This window comes from Oryx dammah, unplaced genomic scaffold (assembly GCF_014754425.2).
Source record: "Oryx dammah isolate SB20612 unplaced genomic scaffold, SCBI_Odam_1.1 HiC_scaffold_3, whole genome shotgun sequence".
Taxonomy (NCBI): Eukaryota; Metazoa; Chordata; class Mammalia; order Artiodactyla; family Bovidae; genus Oryx; species Oryx dammah.
This window is the reverse complement of record NW_024070187.1, coordinates 11,678,539-11,700,482: the sequence shown is the minus strand read 5'-3', so window position 1 is coordinate 11,700,482 and position 21,944 is coordinate 11,678,539. Positions and strand designations below refer to the sequence as shown.

The 21,944-nt window shown below is 39.4% G+C and overlaps 1 protein-coding gene across 20 annotated transcripts in view; it reads right to left on the bottom strand.

Moving 5' to 3' along the window:
- CAMK2D (calcium/calmodulin dependent protein kinase II delta) overlaps nt 1–21,944 on the bottom strand; it is a 315,281-nt gene that overhangs the window by 154,570 nt on the left and 138,767 nt on the right. For all 20 annotated transcript variants that reach the window (XM_040237414.1, XM_040237411.1, XM_040237427.1 and 17 more), the window contains exon 4: nt 39–93. In XM_040237414.1, the coding sequence (XP_040093348.1) occupies nt 39–93 (55 nt within the window). The remainder of the gene's footprint in view (nt 1–38; nt 94–21,944) is intronic.

Below are 21,944 nucleotides of genomic sequence, written 5' to 3'. Positions count from 1 at the left end.
TAGCAAAAAAACCCAAACACAAAGTATGCTGTACTTACAAATCAAACACCAAGTAATGGAAGCCCTCTTCTGATATGCTGTCATGAAGTCGCACTAAAACAGAAGAAAACAGGAAAAGAGAAGACAGTTTGTGTTATATGTATGCCAACAATCAACTTTAAGCCAGGCATTGAATAGGCATCTGTCTCCTAAATTAAAATGTGAGCAACACTATTTTAGCCTCTCATGAATCAGAATCCTTTATTAGCAGGGCTTGCATTCATACAGATCCTAGGTTTAAGTTCTGATTCTGAAAATTATTAACTGTGTGATCTTAAGCAAATTAATCAACTTGCAAAGATAACAATACCTATACTTTACAGAAAGGTTGAGCATATTAAATAAAGGTAAAGCAATTTGCATATTGCCATATGAAAACTAAACGTTAATAACTGCTATATCTCCATATGTCCAAAGTTAACAGGCTTTAGGCCATTCGACCTCTGAGAGCCTCTTCCTTGCCATTCCCTTTGCTATCATCCTAGTTCAGGTCTTCAGAAGACTAGTGGGTGGTCTCTTTGCCTCTGCTCACCCTTTTTTTTCCTGGGGAATTTCTATATAGCACTCCCAGCTAACCTGTCAAAACAGTTTTTTTTAAATTACGCTACTTCTAAAGTCAAGTCACCAAAATCCATTTAACAAGTCATCAGTCAAAATTGTAAAGCTAGATGGGGCAGAATGAATACATGTACATGTATGGCCGAGTCCCTTCGCTGTTCACCTGAAACTACCACAACATTGTTAATCGCCTATACTCTAATACAAAAGGAAAAGTTTAAAGTTTTAAAACAATGTACAGCTAGAACTTTTAATAAGATAATCTACTAGTTCCTCAAATTAATACTTTAAATTTTTCAGAGAGCTAAACATTCAGAGAGAAACCAAAGTTTCTCTCTTTTGAATTTAAATGTGCTCATTGTTTACTGCAAGATAACCACACATGTAAAACTCCCGTACTGTTCTTCCTTCTATTTATTTCAAATAAGCCCCCTGACTCCCCCAACTCACCCCCATAGATGGTAAATTCTTCCTATTTATACAATCACTTAGGGTAGCTTGGCTTTCACTGAGAGCAACAGAGGCCAGGAAAAGCAACCACCTCAGGACACAATGCTTTTCAAAAGTCACCACAAAAGGATCAGGACATCTATTAAGATTGTGACTTGTCCTTAGTATGATCCTGGTGCAGTGATGACCGCCATATGGAAAATGTGGTTTCAGTAGGACACACATTGTCACCCAAGCTACAGTAAGCCACAGAGGGAGTCTGGAGTACTCATGAAACTCCCAAGCCATTCTTTACAATCCAATTTCATCCCCTGAAGATATCATCCTTGGCCCACTATTAAAGTCTATTCTGAATCCCTCTCCAGAAATTTCTCCAAAGTAGAGAAAGAGAGGCATTTATTCCCCCATAATCGTGGGTTATCATTTGTAAAACGTGGATTTTTCTGTTATCACGAACATGAGAAGGGGGCCCACATGACAGGCACCTGGGAGTGTGGCCACTTCAGCTCAGCTCAGCTCCTCTGTCTGTCTCTCGAGCACATGGAATGTAAACACGCTGGAGCGCCCCTCTTACCTGGTTTCTCATAGTGTCACCTTTGAATTTAAGGATGCAGCCTATTTTATTTTTGTTAACAAACTTGACTATCTGTCCTCTCTCTAGTACACAGAATTTCTTTCTCATCAACACTACCAAACAGGAACCATATTTTAAAAAGTCTTTGCATCCCGCACAGACTTGGCAAATAGTAGATGGTCTTTCTTAAACTTGGTTTTGAGCATTTACTATGCCACATGCTAGGCATTCTTCCCACTTTTTGGATAAACATTTTCATCAAAGCTCAGTATACCTATAAGTATCTAAAACAAAATCATCAAAGCTCAGTATACCTATATATGTCTGAAACAAAACGACTAATGTGCAATTCTCTTGTAACTTTGGCAATATCAGAGATCACAAGCTTCATCCATAAATTCGGAGTGACAAAGATAAGGAGATGAAGACTGCTGAGTGCTTACATCTCAGTCATCTGTTTTTAATTTGCCTGCTACCTTTGCTTAAATTTATTCTGCCAAAGAAAATCAAAAGTTTGGCTCAATGATGAGTCTTCCACTCACAGTCATTCAGCACAGTGAGGAAAGCCACACCATGGGTGATAACTCATTGATTTTCTTATTTGACACAGTTGCATAGATACCTCATTGAGTAGCTATAACACAATATGTGGGGCTTTTTATATTTAATTTTTAAAAACTTTCAAAATTTTTTTATTTCGGTATGCCCAGTTAGCAATGTTGTGAGAGTTTCAAGTAAACAGCAAAGGGAGTCAGCCATACACATAGATGTATCCATTCTCCCCCCAATTCCCCCCCATTCAGGCGGTCATATAACACTGAACAGAGTTCCACGGGTACATTCAAATAATGGTATGGCTACAGAGGTAGAAATTTCAGGTACAAGTGGAGAAGCAATACTAATTTCTGGTTATATCTGGAATAAAATTTTAGATTACCACTACCTTATTAATACCTGGATATAATTATCATTTGGAAGTGAATAACTTTTTGAACAAGTCAAGAGTTGCTCAAGCCTGATCATCAAACTTACATTATATAGGGTCAAAACCAGTTTCACCAAAGCATTTTGTCAGGAAGCACATGATAATGGTTAAAAATAAACCATGTGATAAAGTTTAATCGTTTTGCATCACACAACTCTAAAATAATCTCTACTGTTTCTAACCAGCCATTTGACCAGGTGAGATTAATTGTGAATGATTTCTGCTAGTGATACAGCATAAAAAAAAACTAGCATTATCTTTACATGGGATAAATACACATTTTCTTTATTCCTTCCTTTATTTCTTCCTTATGATTTTCCTTCCTTCCTTCTACTGTCTTTTAAAAATAAAGAATTAAAAACACATAACTAAATGAAATTATAATTTTCATTTATTAACCAAACTATGTCATACAGTCTTCACATGGATGTGCCATATGTGTACAACTGCTATGAGGAAGGCTTTGCTCCTTTTAAAACTTCTAGCTCTTCAACTATTAGTCTCTTGTTATTGACGATATGTTTGAGAGCCTGGAGATGGTGTTTTGCACAGTCAGACATTTCTCTTTCTCTCAAGCCTTCTCTGTCGGTCAAAGTATCCATTCTTTTATCCTTTTTTCCTCTTGGGTTGAAAATCGTATTTACTTTTATAAAAGCTTACATAAATAACCCAATTCCTTTTCACACCAGAGGAATTATGGGATGTTCTGTTCACCACAGCTGGCAACGCAGACTGACTGCAGAGCCAGCCGTGAGAGCACCGCAGCTGCCGCACGAGGAGGCAAGCTGCCCCAGGTTCTTGCTGTGACCGCTCTACGCTATCGCCACAGGCGGCACGGATGGGCGCACACAGCTAACCTAATTACGCTCAGCCCTAAGATGCCTTTAGAAAGACACTTTAAAGAAGTTAGTGAGAAAAGCATTTGAGAAAAAAGGTTATAATCATTCCTTCAGCAGTCTTTCTTTCCTTGACAGAGAGAGAGTGTGTGTGTGCATTTAGTCCTGGCAAGAACACTGGAGTGGGTTGCCATTTCCTCCTCCAGGGCATCCTCCTGACCCAGGGATTGAACCTGCATCTCCTGCACTGGCAAGTGGGCTCTTTACCACTGAGCCACCTGGGGAACCCTTTGTGAAGTTTGCTCAGAGGTAAAAACAAGTGTAATAGTTATCCAGGATAAACATTTAAATTCTAAGGCATTAAGTAGGAGATCTATAAAGGTGGAAAAGGTGCTTCTGAGGCTAAAATGTTTCCATATTTAGCTGGCCCAAAGCCTATTACTTTTCCTCTCTCTCTTGAATGATATTATAAATCATTCAAGATTAAATTAAAACTAAACATATTAGGGCAATACTGCCAATGTTACCATAATACTAAAAGAGTCATTCATACAGAACAGACTGCACTGCATCCTCGTAGTCACTGTTTGTCAGTTCTGAGCAACAGTCCTGGTTATAAATGAGGGGAGTTCTGCATTTTTAGTTTTCTCTGTTGCGAGGGTTGAGGTTATAGATTTGTCTCACATACTGGGGTGCAAAAATGACAGCTTGTTAGTCAGATACTTTTTATAGTCTCACTGGCAGTTAATTACATATATTTCATGACTAGAGCAAGCATTAGCTAAGTCCGGCCATGCAAGGCACCAAGCCTTCTCAAAAAAGTGAAAGTTTGAAGTTAAAGTAGCTCAGTCATGTCCGACTCTGTGACTCTGTCCGACTGTATAGTCCATGGAATTCTCCAGGCCAGAATACTGGAGTGAGTAGTCTTTCCATTCTCCAGGGGATCTTCCCAACCCAGGGATCAAACCCAGGTCTCCTGGATTGCAGGAGGATTCTTAACCAACTGAACTATCAGGGAAGCCCCTATCAAAAACAGGGATGCCAATATTTAGCTCATTTGTTAATTTTAAAACATATTTATTAGTCTCAGACATTATAACAGTCAAATGGCACTACTCCAGAAGGAAATTTTAGCTCAACCATTACTCTTGGCTCTTGTGGCAAAGCTTGTCATTTCTAGAGAGCCAACTTCACAAATACAAAACAAAGCACTGAAAACCAAACGCAAAATAAAAGCAACATTTCTAGAACACTGAAGGCAAATCTGCATAAATGCTTTGTTTTTCTTAATCTTTCTTATAACACGAGTAATACATTTAATAAAACACCATTTTTAAATTTTATAATTAAATTTTACTTTTAGACAATTTGCCATGTAAATTATGTTAGCTTTCGTTCCTATGTACCAAAGGTAACGTTTTGCAAAACTATAGCACAATATCACACCCAGGATGTTGACATGGATCCAGTCAGGATACAGAAACAACTTTAAAGATCACTCCTGTTGCTCTCTTCAGGCCCTCCTGCTGCTGCTGCTAAGTCGCTTCAGTCGTGTCCAACTCTGTGCAAACCCACAGACGGCAGCCCACCAGGCTCCCCCGTCCCTGGGATTCTCCAGGCAAGAATACTGGAGTGGGCCGCCATTTCCTTCTCCAATGCATGAAAGTGAAAAGTGAAAGTGAAGTCGCTCAGTCGTGCTGGACTCTTAGCAACCCCATGGACTGCAGCCCACCAGGCTTCTCTGTCCATGGGATTTTCCAGGCAAGAGTACTGGGGTGGGGTGCCATTGCCTTCTCTAATCCCAGCCAATCACTAATCTCTTTCCCATTTGTACTGTTTAATCATTTCAGGAATGAAACAAAAGTGAAATAATGTATGTAACTTTCTGGGACTGTCATTTTCATTTAGCATAATTCTCTGGTTGTTGTCCCCTGGTTCGATTCCTGTTTCTGGAAGATCCACTGGAGAAGGGATAGGCTACCCACTCTAATATTCTTGGGCTTCCCTTGTGGCTCAGCTGGTAAAGAATGTACCCGCAATGTAGGAGACCTGGGTTCGATCCCTGGGTTGCAAAGATCCCCTGAAGAAGGGAAAGGCTACCTACTCCAGTATTCTGGCCTGGAGAATTCCATGGATTGTATAGTCCATGGGGTCAGAAAGAGTCGGACACGACTGAGCCACTTTCACTTTCTGGTTGCTCTGTCCATCCACAGCTCATCCCTTTTTACTGCTCATTATATGGATATGCCATGGTTAGTCAACCATAGAAGGACATATGGGCTTTTTTTTCCTCTTAAGTTTTTGGTTTTTTGTGAAGAACTGTTGTGAAAATTTGTGTGTATGTTTGGTGTGACCCTAAATCTTCAGTTCTATAGGATAAATGCCCAGGATTATAATTTTAATTGTTGGTTTATATGACAGTTGCATATTTGATTTCTGAAGAAACTACCAAACTGTTTCCCAGAGTTGCTGGACCCCTTTACATTCCCACCAACAATGTATGAGTGATCCAGTTACTCTGCATCTTCCCCAGCACTTGTGAAAACAGCATTATTTTAAAAATCGCCCCAGGATAAAAATATTAATTTAGGTTGTATGGATTTGAAAAATACACACACTATTTCTTTGAAATATGAATCCATGTATATATAGTTTATTTTATTTTAAATTAAGTAAAAAAGGAAAGCAGATAAAGATATACAGATATTTCTTTTGTTATTATTGTCAAAGTCAATAGTCATATACCATTCATAAACTTATTTTTTTTCCACTTGTCTTAACAAGAAACTTTAAAAGTTTGGTTATAAAACATTTGGAGATTTGATTTAGCTGTCAAAGGCAAACAAACTGATCAGACGCAAACTACAGTTTATTCTAATTTTAGATACTGGACACATAAATTTCTAAGGTTGCTTGAGTTATATATTTAGACAATATTCTGAGCAATATGCCTCCTTAATAAAAGCAAAATAAGCCACTGTTCAGTACTCAAAAGTAAAATAACTTTAAAACCAGAAATTAAAAAAAAATTTTTTTTGGCTGCTTACTGTGTATTAGCATGCAGGATCTAAGGGCTCAAACTAGTACCTGCTACATTAGGAGCACAGAGGCTTAGCCACTGGACTGCCAGGGGAAGTCTCTCAAAATTTATTTTAATAAAATTTCAATTTTTTTTCTGAAGTGACAAGAAAATCTTTGTAAACTTAGCATTAATTAACATTTAGGGATTCGTTGGTGGTTCAGTGGTAAAGAATCTGCCTGTCAATGCAGGAGATGTGGGTTTGATCCCTTGGTCAAGAAGATCCCCTGGAGAAGGAAATGGCAACCCACCCCAGTATTCTTGCCTGGGAAATCCCATGGACAAAGGAGCCATGCAGGCTGTAGTCTACAGGGTTGCAAAAGAGTCAGACATGTCTTAGGGACTAAACAACAACAATTAACATTATATTGTATTTAAAAGCAATTCATCACTAATACTTAAGACAAAGGAACTACAATTAAGGACTTATTGAGAAAAGTAGATATAATTATTACATGAAAATTCAATGGGGAATGCCATCCATGTTAATTTTAAAAGTGTTCTATTTGTACACACAAAAACCCATTGGAACACAAGATCCATCCTTGAGAGTCAGAGCATATCAACTCTGTTGACCATGATCTGCATCCTTATTCTCAAATTCCCATCTGATTTCCCAAAGCTAATCTAAAGTCAAGTTTAGATTAGCTTCAATATCTATAGGATCAGGTTAGTAATATTCAGGGCTGACTAGAGGAAATCACAGTGTCTTCTAAGAGTTCAGATCAAGTTACAAGCTCACATTATGCAAAGGAGCTTCTGGCTGGTCAAAGAATTACAGTCTGGGAAGATGGTAAAAGTGAGGAGAAATGACCAATAACTATAAACCATATGGTCACCAGCTACACTGATCACATGACATCAAAAGGCCAGAGAGAACAATTCTTTTGCATGAAAGAACAGAATTTCAGAGATGTTTAATGAAACAGACAAATGGATAGTTCTTTTAATATCGGTTCATGCTCATTTTTAAAATAAATTATATATGTGAGAAGAAGTTACAGACACTGTTAAACTGAGTAATATCGGGAAATATTCTTTGTTTTCTTTGAAGAATAACTTGAGATTATCTGGTTGTACATAGTCACTTCTTGGAATAGTCAGTCATCAATTCATATTTCTTGTATTTAAAAAAAATCTTCCCTCTTTCAATTCTGCATCAATATTATCAGTTTATGCATCTAAATAAGTGATTCCAACTTTCTTCACTTTCTTCTTGCCTTATTTTTCTGCTATTCCACCTTCTAATACTTATGCAAAGCTAATGAGATCATTCATGTATCTCTTCAAATAACAGGAATATTAAAAAGAAAAGAAGTTATTGTCATCAGATGACTTGCATATTAAAGAAATCTCAAGATAGTGCACTTTCATATTACACTTCAATTATAAGGTGTTAACAGAGGCTTGAGTTAATACTGTATTTCTGATGGATTTGTACAAAATGTACACACCTATCTACTATGTATTAAATGGGTAAGAATGTCTGGTGAAGAACAAAAATTGGCCATGTGCAATTCCTCTGTTCTAAGTACCTGAAGAGCATCGCTGTAATTCCCATTGCAGAGCCCAGTACTGAGCTACCTCTCAGCCTGCTATAATCTGGGTCAAAAAGAGAAGCCCTATTGCTGGTAACTGCCCACTAGGCTGCTCAGGGGGCTCCATATTTAATCAGCAAGACACCAACACATCAAATCTCTTAAAGTATTACAGTACTAAGCTACATTTAAGATTAAACAAGAGCTATGCTATTTATGATAAACTAGGGATATTACACTCGAAGGATTCTGCATCATGCCAAAGAATAGACCAGATAAAGATCCACCCCCTCTTTTTTTTTTCAAAAGTTCAGATCAAGGCAGTATTTAAAATAAGAATAAAATATACTGAAGTGTGTTTCACATTTAAAGGTAACCACTTAAGCTTTGGGAAACTTGTGCTTGAGTTATATATATTTTATATACTTTAAAAAATAACTACAGGTCACAGAAAGATGCTTGATTAGAACTGGGTTACATGATTCTATTGGGCTTCCCCCGGCCAATGCAGGAGATACAGGAGGCATGGGTTTGATCCCTGGGTCAGGAAGGTCCCCTGGAGGAGGAAATGGCAACCCACTCCAGCATTCTCGCCTGGAAAACTCCATGGACAGAGGAGACTGGTGGGCGACAGTCCTTGGAGTCACAAAGAGTCAGACGTGACAGCGACCGAGCACACGCATGCACCTGAGCCTAAAGGAGGATCCCATAAGGTTCTTTCCAGCCCTAAATGTCTCCATCTCAACATGATTATAGTGAATAAACAATATGGGAAAGAAGCAATACATTCATTACCAATACAAGGTTGAAGACAATCACCAACATTTAAGGCTTTTCCTTCTCCAACATTCAACACATTTAAATTCAAAACATACTCCAATTTGAAGGAATTGCGAGTAGCACTGACACACACACTACCATACCTGAAACAGATGGCTAGCGGGAAGCAGCTACAGAACGCAGGGGGCTCAGCTCAGTGCTCTGTGACGACCTGGAGGAGTGGGACAGGGGTGCAGTGGGAAAGAGGATCAAGAGGCAGAGTATATATACACACACACACACACACACGTATATACACACACTTGCGGCACGGCAGAAACCAAGGCAACCGTGTAAAGCAATTATCCTCCAATTAAAAACTTTTAAAAAATTAAAAATACTACATTTTAGATCTGTTTTAATAAATAACCAGAGAGAAAAACTTAAAACATTTCTTGCAACCAATTAAAATTAAGTCCTTTTCAAAAATGTACTGAGCAGATGCATTGCTTTTCTGATAATATCCCTTGGAGAACAGAATAAATGGAAAACTTACTATTATAACTCATCCTCTCTTTGCAACTTAATACCATATTATCTTAATACTTGCAACTGACTTTTCCCTAGAGATTCACCAGCCCAAATGCTCTCATCTTTCAAACCCCTTTCTGAAATTCATTTCTTGAATAAAGTATTTTTCCACATTTTATTCACTCCATAAGCAGGAAATGGTCTGTCTAGTCAAGGTCTAGTCAAGGCTATGGTTTTTCCAGTAGTCATGTATGGATGTGAGAGTTGGATTATAAAGAAAGCTGAGTGCCGAAGAAATGATGCTTTTGAACTGTGGTGTTGGAGAGAGTCCTTGAGAGTCCCTTGGACTGCAAGGAGATCCAACCAGTCCATCCTAAAGGAAATCAGTCCTGAATGTTCATTGGAAGGACTGATGCTGAATCTGAAGCTCCAATACTTTGGCTACCTGATAAGAAGAACTGACTCACTTGAAAAGACCCTGATGCTGGGAGACATTGAAGATGGGAAGAGAAGGGGACGACAGAGGATGAGATACTTGGATGGCATCACCGACTCAATGGACATGAGTTTGAGTAAACTCTGGGAGTTGGTAATGGACAGGGAGGCCTGGTGTGCTACAATCCATGGAGTCTCAAAGAGTCGGACATGACTGAGCGACTGAAATGAACTGAAGCAGGAAATACATGAGTTTAAAATTCTACTAAAATTATAAAAAAGTGCAATGTAAAACTGTATCTATATTATGTTATTTCAATATTTTTCTATAACTACTTTTATGCTGAAAGTACTTAAAGATATCAGTCTATCTCCTCTGGATAATATACGCAAAACACAAGGCACATGAAAAAGAACATTCTCTAATTTTAGGTTCAAAAGTGAGGGAAAACATGAAAATTATTTATGAATTTACTCAAGAGTTAGATATCATCGTAATAATAAGGAATATCCATATATATAGCCACAGGCACTGGTATGCTAATCAGTGCCAGTAAGCACCAGGTGAAAGTGTGAAAGTGTTTAGTTGCTCAGTCGTGTCCTCCTCTTTGTGACCCCATGGAACGTAGCCCGCCAGACTCCTCCCTCTGTCTATGGAATTCTCCAGGCAAGAATACTGGAGTGGGTTGCCATGCCCTTCTAAAAAAGCACCAGGTACCTGTCAATATATTTTTGGTTAAGCATTCAATGGAACAGCTAGTTCACCTAGGTCAATAATTTTTTCTTTAAAAAATTGCCCCTTTATCATACAATTAAGGAAGTTATAACAAGTGTCAGACATCGCAAACATCTGGTGCATTTGCCTGCCTCATACACATCTCATATCAAACAAGCTCAAGGAACTTACACATGATCTTTTCCCTAAATCCTGCTCTATTCAGTGTCTTCCATATCTTCCCCGTTACTCAGGATAAAAATCCTCAATGTATTTTTGACTCATTTCCCTGAGTCCCAATATCCAATCTGAAAGCAAATCCTTCAAAACATATGTGGAAAAAGCAAAAAAAAAAAGCTAGGTTTCAGTCCTGCCCCCTCACTGTCCTTAGCACAGCAGCCAGAAGAAAACTCAGCTCAGTTCAGTGGCTCAGTCATGTCCAACTCTTCGTGACCCCATGGACTGTAGCATGCCAGGCCTCCCTGTCCATTACCAGCTCCTGGAGTTTACTCAAACTCATGTCCATCGAGTCGGTGATGCCATTCAACCATCTCATTCTCTGTTATCCCCTTCTCTTCCCACCTTCGACCTTCCCCAGCATCAGGGTCTTTTCAAATGAGTCAGTTCTTCACATCAGGTGCCCAAAGTACTGGAGTTTCAGCTTCACCATCAGTCCTTCCAATGAATATGCAGGATTTATTTCCTTTAGGATGACTGGTTCGATCTCCTTCCTGTCCAAGGACTCTCAAGCGTCTTCTTCAATACCACAGTTCAAAAGCATCCATTCTTCGGTGCTCAGCTTTCTGTATAGTCCAAGTCTCACATCCATACATGACTACTGGAAAAACCACAGCTTTCATTAGACCTTTGTTGGCAAAGTAATGTCTCTGCTTTTCAATATACTGTCCAGGTTGGTCATAACTTTTTCCAGGGAGCAAGTGCCTTTTAATTTCATGGCTGCAGTCACCATCTGCAGTGATTTTGGAGCCCCCCAAAATAAAGTCTGTCACTGTTTCCATTGTTTCCCCATCTATTTGCCATGAATTGATAGGACCAGATGCCATTATCTTAGTTTTCTGAATGTTAAGTTTTAAGCCAGCTTTTTCACTCTCCTCTTTCACTTTCATCAAGAGGCTCTGTAGTTCTTTGCTTTCTGTCATAAGGGTGGTATCCTCTGCATATCTGAGGTTATTGCTATTTCTCCAGCCAACCTTGATTCCAGCTTGTGCTTCATCCAGCCAGCATTTTGCATGATGTTCTCTGCATATAAGTTAAGTAAGCAGGGTGACAATATACAGCCTTGACATACTCCTTCCCTGATTTGGAACCAGTCTGTTGTTCCATGTTCCAGTTCTAACTGCTGCTTCTTGATCTGCATACAGATTTTTCAGGAGGCAGGCCAGGTGGTCTGGTATTCCCATCTCTTTAAGAATTTCCCACAGTTTATTGTGATTTACACAGTTAAAGACTTTGGCATAGTCAATAAAGCAGAAATAGATGTTTTTCTGGAACGTTTTTGCTTTTTTGATGATCCAACAGATGCTGGCAATTTGATTTCTGGTTCCTTTGCCTTTTCTAAATCCAGCTTGAACATCTGGAATTTCACAGTTCATGGACTGTTGAAGTCTGGCTTGGAGAATTTTGAGCATTACTTTACTAGCGTGTGAGATGAGTGCAATTGTGCGGTAGTTTGAGCGTTCTTTGGAATTGCCTTTCTTTGGGATTGGAATGAAAACTGACCTTTTCCAGTCCTGTGGCCACTGCTGAGTTTTCCAGATTTGTTGGCACATTAAGTGCAGCACTTTCACAGCATCATCTTTCAGGATTTGAAACAGCTCAACTGGAATTCCATCACCTCCACTAGCTTTGTTCATAGTGATGCTTCCTAAGGCCAACTTGACTTCACATTCCAGGATGTCTGTCTCTAGGTGAGTGATCACACCATCATGATTATCTGGGTCGTAAAGATCTTTTCTGTATAGTTCTGTGTATTCTTGCCACCTCTTCTTAATATCTTCTGCTTCTGTTAGATCCATACCATTTCTGACCTTTATTGTGCCCATCTTTGCATGAAATGTTCCCTTGGTATCTCTAATTTTCTTGAAGAGATCTCTAGTCTTTCCCATTCTATTGTTTTCCTATTTCTTTTTTTTTATTTATTTACTTATTTATTTATTTATTTTTAATTTTTACTTTACAATTCTGTATTGGTTTTGGCATAGATTGACATGAGGAAGGCTTTCTTATCTCTCCTTGCTATTCTTTGGAAATCTGCATTCAGATGCTTATATCCTTCCTTCTGTCCTTTGCTTTTTACTTCTCTTCTTCTCACAGCTATTTGTAAGGCCTCCTCAGTTCAGTTCAGTTCAGTTCAGTCACTCAGTCATGTCCGACTCTTTACGACCCCATGAATCACAGCACGCCAGGCCTCCCTGTCCATCACCATCTCCCGGAGTTCACTCAGACTCACGTCCATCGAGTCTGTGATGTCATGTAGCCATCTGATCCTCTGTCGTCCCCTTCTCCTCCTGCCCCCAATCCCTCCCAGCATCAGAGTCTTTTCCAATGAATCAACTCTTCGCATGAGGTGGCCAAAGTACTGGACCTTCAGCTTTAGCATCATTCCTTCCAAAGAAATCCCAGGGTTGATCTCCTTGCAGTCCAAGGGACTCTCCAGAGTCTTCTCCAACACCACAGTTCAAAAGCATCAATTCTTCGGCACTCAGCCTTCTTCACAGTCCAACTCTCACATCCATACATGACCACAGGAAAAACCATAGCCTTGACTAGATGGACCTTAGTCAGCAAAGTAATGTCTCTGCTTTTGAATATACTATCTAGGTTGGTTATAACTTTTCTCAACCATTTTGCCTTTTTGCATTTCTTTTTCTTGGGGATGGTCTCAATCCCTGACTCCTGTACAATGTCACAAACCTCTGTGCATAGTTTTTCAGGCACTCTATTAGATCTAATCCCTTAAATCTATTTGTCACTTCCACTGTATAATCGTAAGGGATTTGATTTAGGTCATACCTGAATGATCTAGTGGTTTTCCCTACTTTCTTCAATTTAAGTCTGATTTCCCTGGAGAAGGAAATGGCAACCCACTCCAGTATTCTTGCCTGGAGAATCCCATGGATGGAGGAGCCTGGTTGCTACAGTCCACGGGGTCGCAAAGAGTCTGAGTTCATGATCTGAGCCACAGTCAGCTCCTTGTCTTGTTTTTGTTGACTGTATAGAGCTTCTCCTTCTTTGGCTGCAAAGAATATAATTAATCTGATTTCAGTATTGACCATCTGGTGATGTCCATATGCAGAGTCTTCTCTTGTGTTGTTGGAAGAGGGTGTTTGTTATGACCAGTGTGTTCTCTTGGCAAAACTCTATTAGCCTTTGCCCCTCTTCATTCTTTACTCCAAAGCCAAATTTGCCTGTTTACTCCAGGTGTTTCTTGACTTCCTACTTTTGCATCCAGTCCCTTATAATGCAAAGGACATCTTTTTTGGGGTGTTAGTTCTAAAAGATCTTGTAGGTCTTCATTGAACCATTCAACTTAAGCTTGTTCAGCATTACTGGTTGGGGCACAGCCTTGGATTACTGTGATATTGAATGGTTTGCCTTGGAAATGAACAGAGATCATTCTGTTGTTTTTGAGATTCCATCCAAGTACTGCATTTCAGACTCTTTTGTTGACTGTGATGGCTACTCTATTTCTTCTAAGGGATTCCTGCCCACAGTAGTAGATATAATGGTCATCTGAGTTAAATTCACCCATTCCAGTCCATTTTAGTTTGCTGATTCCTAAAATGTCTATCTTCACTCTTGCCATCTCCTGTTTGACCACTTCCAATTTGCCTTGATTCATAGACCTAATATTCACGCAATACTGCTCTTTACAGCATCAGACTTTATTTACATCACCAATCACATCCAGAACTGGGTGTTGCTTTTGCTTTGGCTCTGTCTCTTCATTCTTTCTGGAGTTATTTCTCCACTGATTTCCAGTAGCATATTGGGCACCCACCGACTGGGGGAGTTCATTTTTCAGTATACTATCTTTTTGCCTTTTCATACTGTTAATGGGATTCTCAAGGCAAGAACACTGAAGTGGTTTGCCATTCCCTTCTCCAGTGGGCCACATTTTGTGAGAACTCTCCACTATGACCCGTCTGTCTTGGGTGGCCCTACACGGTATGGCCCTACACACCATAGCCCTACACACCATTTCAATGAGTTAGACATGGCTGTGGTCCATGTGATCAGATTAGTTTTCTGTGACTGTGTTTTTCAGTCTGTCTGTCCTCTGATGGAGAAGGATAACAATTTATGGAAGCTTCCTGATGGGAGAGACTGACTGAGAGGGAACCTGGGTCTTGTTCTGATGGGCGGGGCCATGCTCAATAAATCTTTAATCCAATTTTCTGTTGATGGGTGGGGTTGTGTTCCTTCCCTGTTATTTGAAGTGGGGCCAAACAATGGTGGAGGTAATGAAGATAATGGAGATCTCTTTGAAAAAGTCCCATGCATGCACTACTATACTCAGTGTCCCCAGCCCTGCACCAGGCCACCACCAACCCACACCTCTGCTGGAGACTCCTGGCCACTCATGGGAAAGTCTGGGTCAGTGTCTTGTGGGGTCACTGCTCCTATCTCCTGGGTCCTGGTGTGCACAAGGTTCTGTTTGTGCCCTCCAAGAGTCTGCTTCCCCAGTCCTGTGTAGGTTCTGGCACATCTATGGTGAGGTTAATGGCGACCTCCTCCAAGAGGGCGTATGCCATACCCAGGGCTACTGCACCCAGAGCCCCTGCCCCTGCAGCAGGCCACTGCTGACCCAGACCTCCACAGGAGACACTCAAATACAGTCCTGCCTCAGTCTCTGTGGGATCTCTGGGTCCTGGTGTGCAGAGAATAAACCTATTAAGGCTTAAATCTGATTAACTGCCCACTGCTCAGAATCTTCCAATAGCTCTCCAACTGCCTCTGAATAAAAGCCAAAATCCTACAGCCTATAAGGTCCCCCAAAGTCCAGATCCGTTCCCACACTATCTGTCTGGCATTTGCACCACCACCCCTCCGCGGGCTCACTGCACTCCCTCCACAGTGGCCTCTTTGTTGCTTTTGCAGAAAGAATTCAGGGCAGAGTCCTGTCTTAGTCTTCGCAGTTGCCGTTTCCTTGGCCTGGAACTCTTTCTCCCCAGCTGTGGCTCACTATCCCACTTCTTTCAAGTCCCTATTCAGCTTTTCACCTGTTTTTGTAAATAAAGTTTCATTGGAACACATTTGTTTATATATTATCAAAGGTGTTTTCAAGCTAGGACCGTGATGTTTAGTAGCTGCAACAAAGACCCTATAGCGATGAAAATGAACATATGTCTATTTGGCCCCTTAGAGGAAACAGTCTGCTGATTCCTGAGTGGAAGGAAAAAAAATGTTGAAAAGGAGAAGATAGCTTGTGAGAAGCCAGGGTGTGGCACAATCTCCATGACTAATTAAAGCTGCCAACAACGATGGTTAGCAGTGGGGAAGGAGAGAGCATAGTAAGTTAGCTTCTATATGATACAATTCCCTGGAGAAGGAAATGGCCACCCACTCCAGTATTCTTGCCTGGAAAATCCCATGGACAGAGGAGCCTGGTGGGCTATAGTCCATGGAGTCACAAAGAGTCATACACGACTGAGCATGCACACACACATAAGATACAATAAATGGGGATGGGAGGGGAACAGACAAGGGCAGGAAACCGTGGCATTGAGAAGTATAAAATGTAATCTGAGAAAACATGTTCAATGATGGGGTGCTGGAGCGGAGGAGGCATTAACAGTGGTTTTGCAAAAGCAGTGAAGAGCAAGAGAACACCTATGAACCCCCAGGTTCACAGGTACATGGTGGACACAGAAAACAGCCTACACTTTCCAGCACACAACACACACAGGAGAAAGCCAGATGACAGTGAGCACAAGAAGAAATGAGCATCCAGAGGCCACCTGGCAAAGATTACAACACAGATTTGTTATTTTATCAATAAGGGGAAAAGGAAAGCCAACAAAAGGCATTAAAGCTGGCAATTTGAAGATACAGCTTTAAATTTGTTCTCAATGAAAACTGCATGGCTGTCATCTATTCTCCTAAGCAAAATGTTGTGTCACACTGACCTTTAATCCTGAGCAAAAATATATATATATATATATATTTGAAACATTCAATACATTTCCAGATTTATTGATAAATATTTTTACCTCTATAATCTTGACCATAGTCTTTATTCAGAAACTCTAAGCCAATGGGATAAATGTTCAAGCAGTTTTATGAAGGTTGTAGCTAAGATTTTTAGGAAACAATGTTCTTTGTAGAGGGGAGGAGTTCATTCCTTCAGCTGTTCAGCCGACTCCTGAAACTGCAAGCTGGGGATGTAACTGGCAACAAGTCAGTGGTGGCCTGACCCTCATACAATTTTCAGTCTTTGGGACAAAACTGTCTTGCTAATTTTGTGACTCTAATTCTAGACGATCAGAGTCACAACTAAAGCATACCCCAATAGTCTCATTTTATGGCCACCTCATTGCCCACACCCATGGCAGCATATCAACATGTTACTACGTGGCAAACACATCTAAACAGGCCAAGGGCTCTAACTAAGTGCACTATAGAATGTCTCCATCTATACCAGGCTACTAGAACAACAATTTTTTATCCAGTGACCAATTGATTTCATCAAACATATCTCCCTGATTTTTCTTTTTCCCTGAATTGCCTTGCTATTGAGAAAACAAGTCATTTAACCTGAAAGACACATTTCCTAGTAAACATCAATTTAACATCCCCTGTGACTTACCAAATCCATATCCACAAGGCAGCCATCATTTCAAAATGCAAATCTGATTATATCATCTTTGCCCAACTTAAAATTCCTCAATGGCTACGCAGCCATTTGATTTGATGTTAAGGAACAAACTTCTTGACATGACCCATTTATCATATAATTTATCATCCAAACTGGGACACTTTGAGAATGAAAGAGGGTGATTAATTGTCACATCAGTAAACCAGGACGGCCCTGGAAAAGAGGTTAGCCCGGTCACCCACCCAGAAGCCTCTCCCTCTTCAACTTCTCTCATTCTTTCCCTCCAGGGACAGAGGTCATCTTTCAGCTCAGACTCGTCTCAGTTTCCTCCTGTAATAACTCACATCTTCACTGGGAACTCTGAAGCTTGGCATTCTCTTTCCTCCTCTCTACGTTATAAATCCTTATCTATCCTTCACAAGGTATTTTAAGCATTACTTTATCAGGAAAGTCCCCTCTGGCTCCCAAAGAAGCCCTCAGCACTGCCCATCTCTCTTTCATGGGACTGGTCACACTTGCAATGGTATCTTTGATCACAGGGTCCCTTGACTAACATTGTCTTTTCCGCTAAAGTCATCCCCTCAGATGACTAGATTAATGTGCTCTAAGAAATACTTTCATAGCATCAGACATCTGTCATGAAAATATATATACTCTAAATAGACAAAAGGACAAATCCATCCAAAAGGACAAATCCCCTTGAATATAACAGGACATTGTCTAACTGGCTCACCCAAGGATTATCTAACTCTCTAAGACAGTACCGATATCTTTGTTCTGTTTTATTATTTAGTATTTGTAAGGCCTTAATCAAGAGTCTGTAAACTCTAGGACAAGCAGCTTGTTTTTGTACAGCCCACGAGATAAAAACAGTTTTTACATTTTTAAGTGACTGTAAGAACAAAACAAAACCCAGATGATATGGGAGAACTTATGTGGCCCACAAAGCCTAAAATATTTACTACTGTACTGAAAATTTGACATTCTGTGGATTAGTGTATTTTGCGTGTCAAAATGGATGTCTGTAGGAATGACTCTTATCTGATGGCCATGCAAATGAGTGTTGTGATATATTAATGTAAAGGGATTCACAAAGGTTATAGTATTATTGCCTGTAGACCAATAATCATTTTAGTACTGTAGCGGTCTCATTCCAGAATTCTTTCTTTCCATGACTATAAATATTTTGTGTTATTTCTACATGTTTTTGAACTATCATCTTTGACATCCTGCTAGTTCCCTTACTGATTAGTTAAGTGAATCTTTGATATTACAGATAGACATGTAATGCTTTAATTGGTGTATAGTATGAAGTTGCCAACATTTGCTAGATCAAAGAGAAAGCAAGGAATTCCAGAAAAACATCTACCTCTGTTTCACTGACTATACTAAAGCCTCTGACTGTGTGCATCACAACAAAATGTGGAAAGCTCTTAAAGAGATGGGAAAACCAGACCATCTTACCTATCTCTGAGAAACATGTATGTGGGTCAAGAAGCAACAGTTAGACTCCTGTATGGAACAACTGACTGGTTCAGGATTGAGAAAGGAGTATGACAAGGCTGTTTATTGTCACCTTGTTTATTTAACTTATACTCAGAGCATGTCACATGAAATATTGGGCTGGATGAGTTACAAGCTGGAATCAAGATTGCCAGGAGAAATATCAACAACCTCAGATATGTGGATAGATGGGGAGCTGTTTCCTTCAGCTAGAACAATCTACCAGCATCTAACTTTAAGAACTACTTCCCATAACACTGATTATAGAAAGGGAGATTTAAGCTTTTCTATGGAAATTTATTTTTTAAACGTTTTAAAATAATAGGCTTATTTCTACCCATGAATAAGGCAGCAGATTATCACCTGGAAACTTTCCCTTATTTTCCTTAAATTATTAATTGCCAAAAGATGCTCTCTTTGAAACTCAAGGAAGTAGAAAAGAATACTTTTCAAATAATTATGCTGTTTGTTCTGTGTAGAAATGCATTCCCTTAAAAGTGATTCTTTCATTTCAAACCAGTTTTCCATAAATTTTCACTACAACAAATTTTAGATTGCTTAGTACAGTCAGTTTTCATTGTTTGAGGCAGGTGTGTTCTACAAAGTTATCGCGAACATTGAGTTAGCAAATACTGAATCACTGCTCCTAGGTGAAATAATAGGCCTAGCTTCCTGTAAGCTTCCAGTCACAACATTTTGGACAGCTAATACAGGACCTTGCCTTATGGATGTTTCTATTGAAAGACATCTTACTGAGTACATATTTCTGATTTATTAACATTGAACTCATGGCCAACAGCACTATAACTCATGCCTTAAAGCAGCTGCTGTATAAAGCTTGTCTAAGACATGTATTCCCTCAACTCTTCTCCATAAGGCACATCACAGCCTTTCCGAGCTCAGGAACGCTAGACAGCCCTTCAGCCCTATCCTTTCAGGCCATTTTAAACAGCAAAACCAGGCACTACAGAGGTGGCGACAAGGACTCCTGGCTTCAGTCTGAGAACTAACACAAGAAGGCAGAGTGTCCCCTGTGAGTCCTCAGTTGGGACTGCCAGGCACACTGGGCGGCTCCAACTCTTTGCTGCTCAGGTTATCTGTGAAGGTCTGAGAACGAACATGAAACCACCCTAGGTACTGATAAAATTACAAATAAATTTTACCAAGGAGGTGAATTCACAGATACGGAAACTGCAAAAATAACCAATTTGTTTATTTCCTTGGTGGTGTAGTTGCTAAGTAGTGTCCGACTCTTGCAACCCCATGGACTGTAGCCTGCCAGGCTCCTCTGTCCACCGGATTTCACTGGGAAGAATACTGGAGTGGGTTGCCATTTCCTTCTCCAGGGGATCTCCCCAACCCTGGGATTGAACTCACATCTCCTACATTGCTGAAGGACTCTTCACCGACTGAGTCACCACGGAAGTTTATTTCTTTATGCAACTTTAATCGATCACGGATCTCAGCTCTTTTATTATATTTATCTGCTCTTTAGCATTATAATTGAGTGTTATTAATAAATACAAACAATTATTTATGAGTACATTAAACCTATGTAGTTAACCATTTATAAATTAAAACTTTTTTAGACATCAATTATCATCAGATCAATCTACTTTATAAGCTTCCATTTTCCAGAAAAGAATCTTCCTAAATACTTCATTTTTTTATGTATAATCATAAACACTATCAAAAGACTGGCTATGTATAATGACGCTTGTTAGATGCCACATTAGCAACTTACACTGCAGTTTATAAACTACTAACAGATTGGCTTCCATTCAGGAAACAGAAGAAAGAGCAAAGGGGTAAGATACACAGCCTGGTTAATTTTAAAAAGCCATCTTTAAGATTAATATGATCTATGAATAACACTAAAGTGTGAAAATTACACTTAAAAAAGAGCAGTAAAATCAGAAGTCTAGGTGACCTTTCTCCTGGATTCCTGCCGTAGAACAGTGCCATCTGAAGAGAGCTTGATATCCATCACCTTCTCTGATCCCTCTCAAAGGACTTATCTTTCTTGCTACAAAGCCTTTGAGCTTTAAAATTATTCATCATTTCATGACATATTTGGGGCTCCCTGGCAAAAACAACTCTCTAAAGAGGATGCATATGAATAAAGAGAGTAGAAAAGAAAGGTATATTATATAATTTTTTAAAAAGGGAGGTAATTCTGGTAAAGGTGAATTGCCTTATTATTTTCATTTTTTTCCTTTTTTAAGGGCAGTGAAATCTTAGAAAATAAAATGTTATCTCAGCATCATTTTTGAGAAGTTACAATTCTTATTATCTCCTAAACAGAAAGGCTTTTAAAACCAGGCTGAAGGCTTATATGCACAATTTGAGAACAGAAAAAAAGGGCAGCTGTATCTGGTCCTCGTGCTTCAAGTTAGAGTAACACAAAGCACAACGGCATCCAGCAATGTCAGGCATGGTTGGAAAGCCATATCCACCAACCTAAAAAGTCCTATATTTCTAGAACTGGATGAAAAAAAATCTAAATAGTAAAAAAAAAAAAAAAATCTTGGAAATCAATAGTATACTGGAATTAAAGGACTAATGTTTTTAATTTCGAACATATTCTTTCAATTACATAATTCAGTAAACACAAAAAACAGTGAGGAAGAAACTGTGCTCACTGCCAGACTGAACAGAGCTACCCAATGGGCTGAGGCTAGAAAAGCTTTTATATACTGCTGATGTAACTGAATCATCTGAATAAATAAGTTTGTAGCAGAAATTCCTAGAACCTAGTAGGGTAATAATTTCTGTTGTGAACATTTGTGCCATGGTCAATTTTGAAAACCAAAAATGAACTCAAAGAATTTTAATAATTTTGCTTTTAAAGGAACTATATAGATAATCTTAACTAATTAAAAGTAAGCTTTTGGTCTTTTAAACTTTTTTCAGTAAGTAATGACAGAAAAAGTTACATTTTATATAGTACATATATACACAGAAATGCATACTCCTACACACAAAATGACACTTAACCTTACTGTATGTAATACACTCTGCTGTCAATTATCTGTTTATTTCATTACATCCAGTTGCTTCCCTGGTGGCTCAGATGGTCAAGAATCTGCCTACAATGTGGGAGA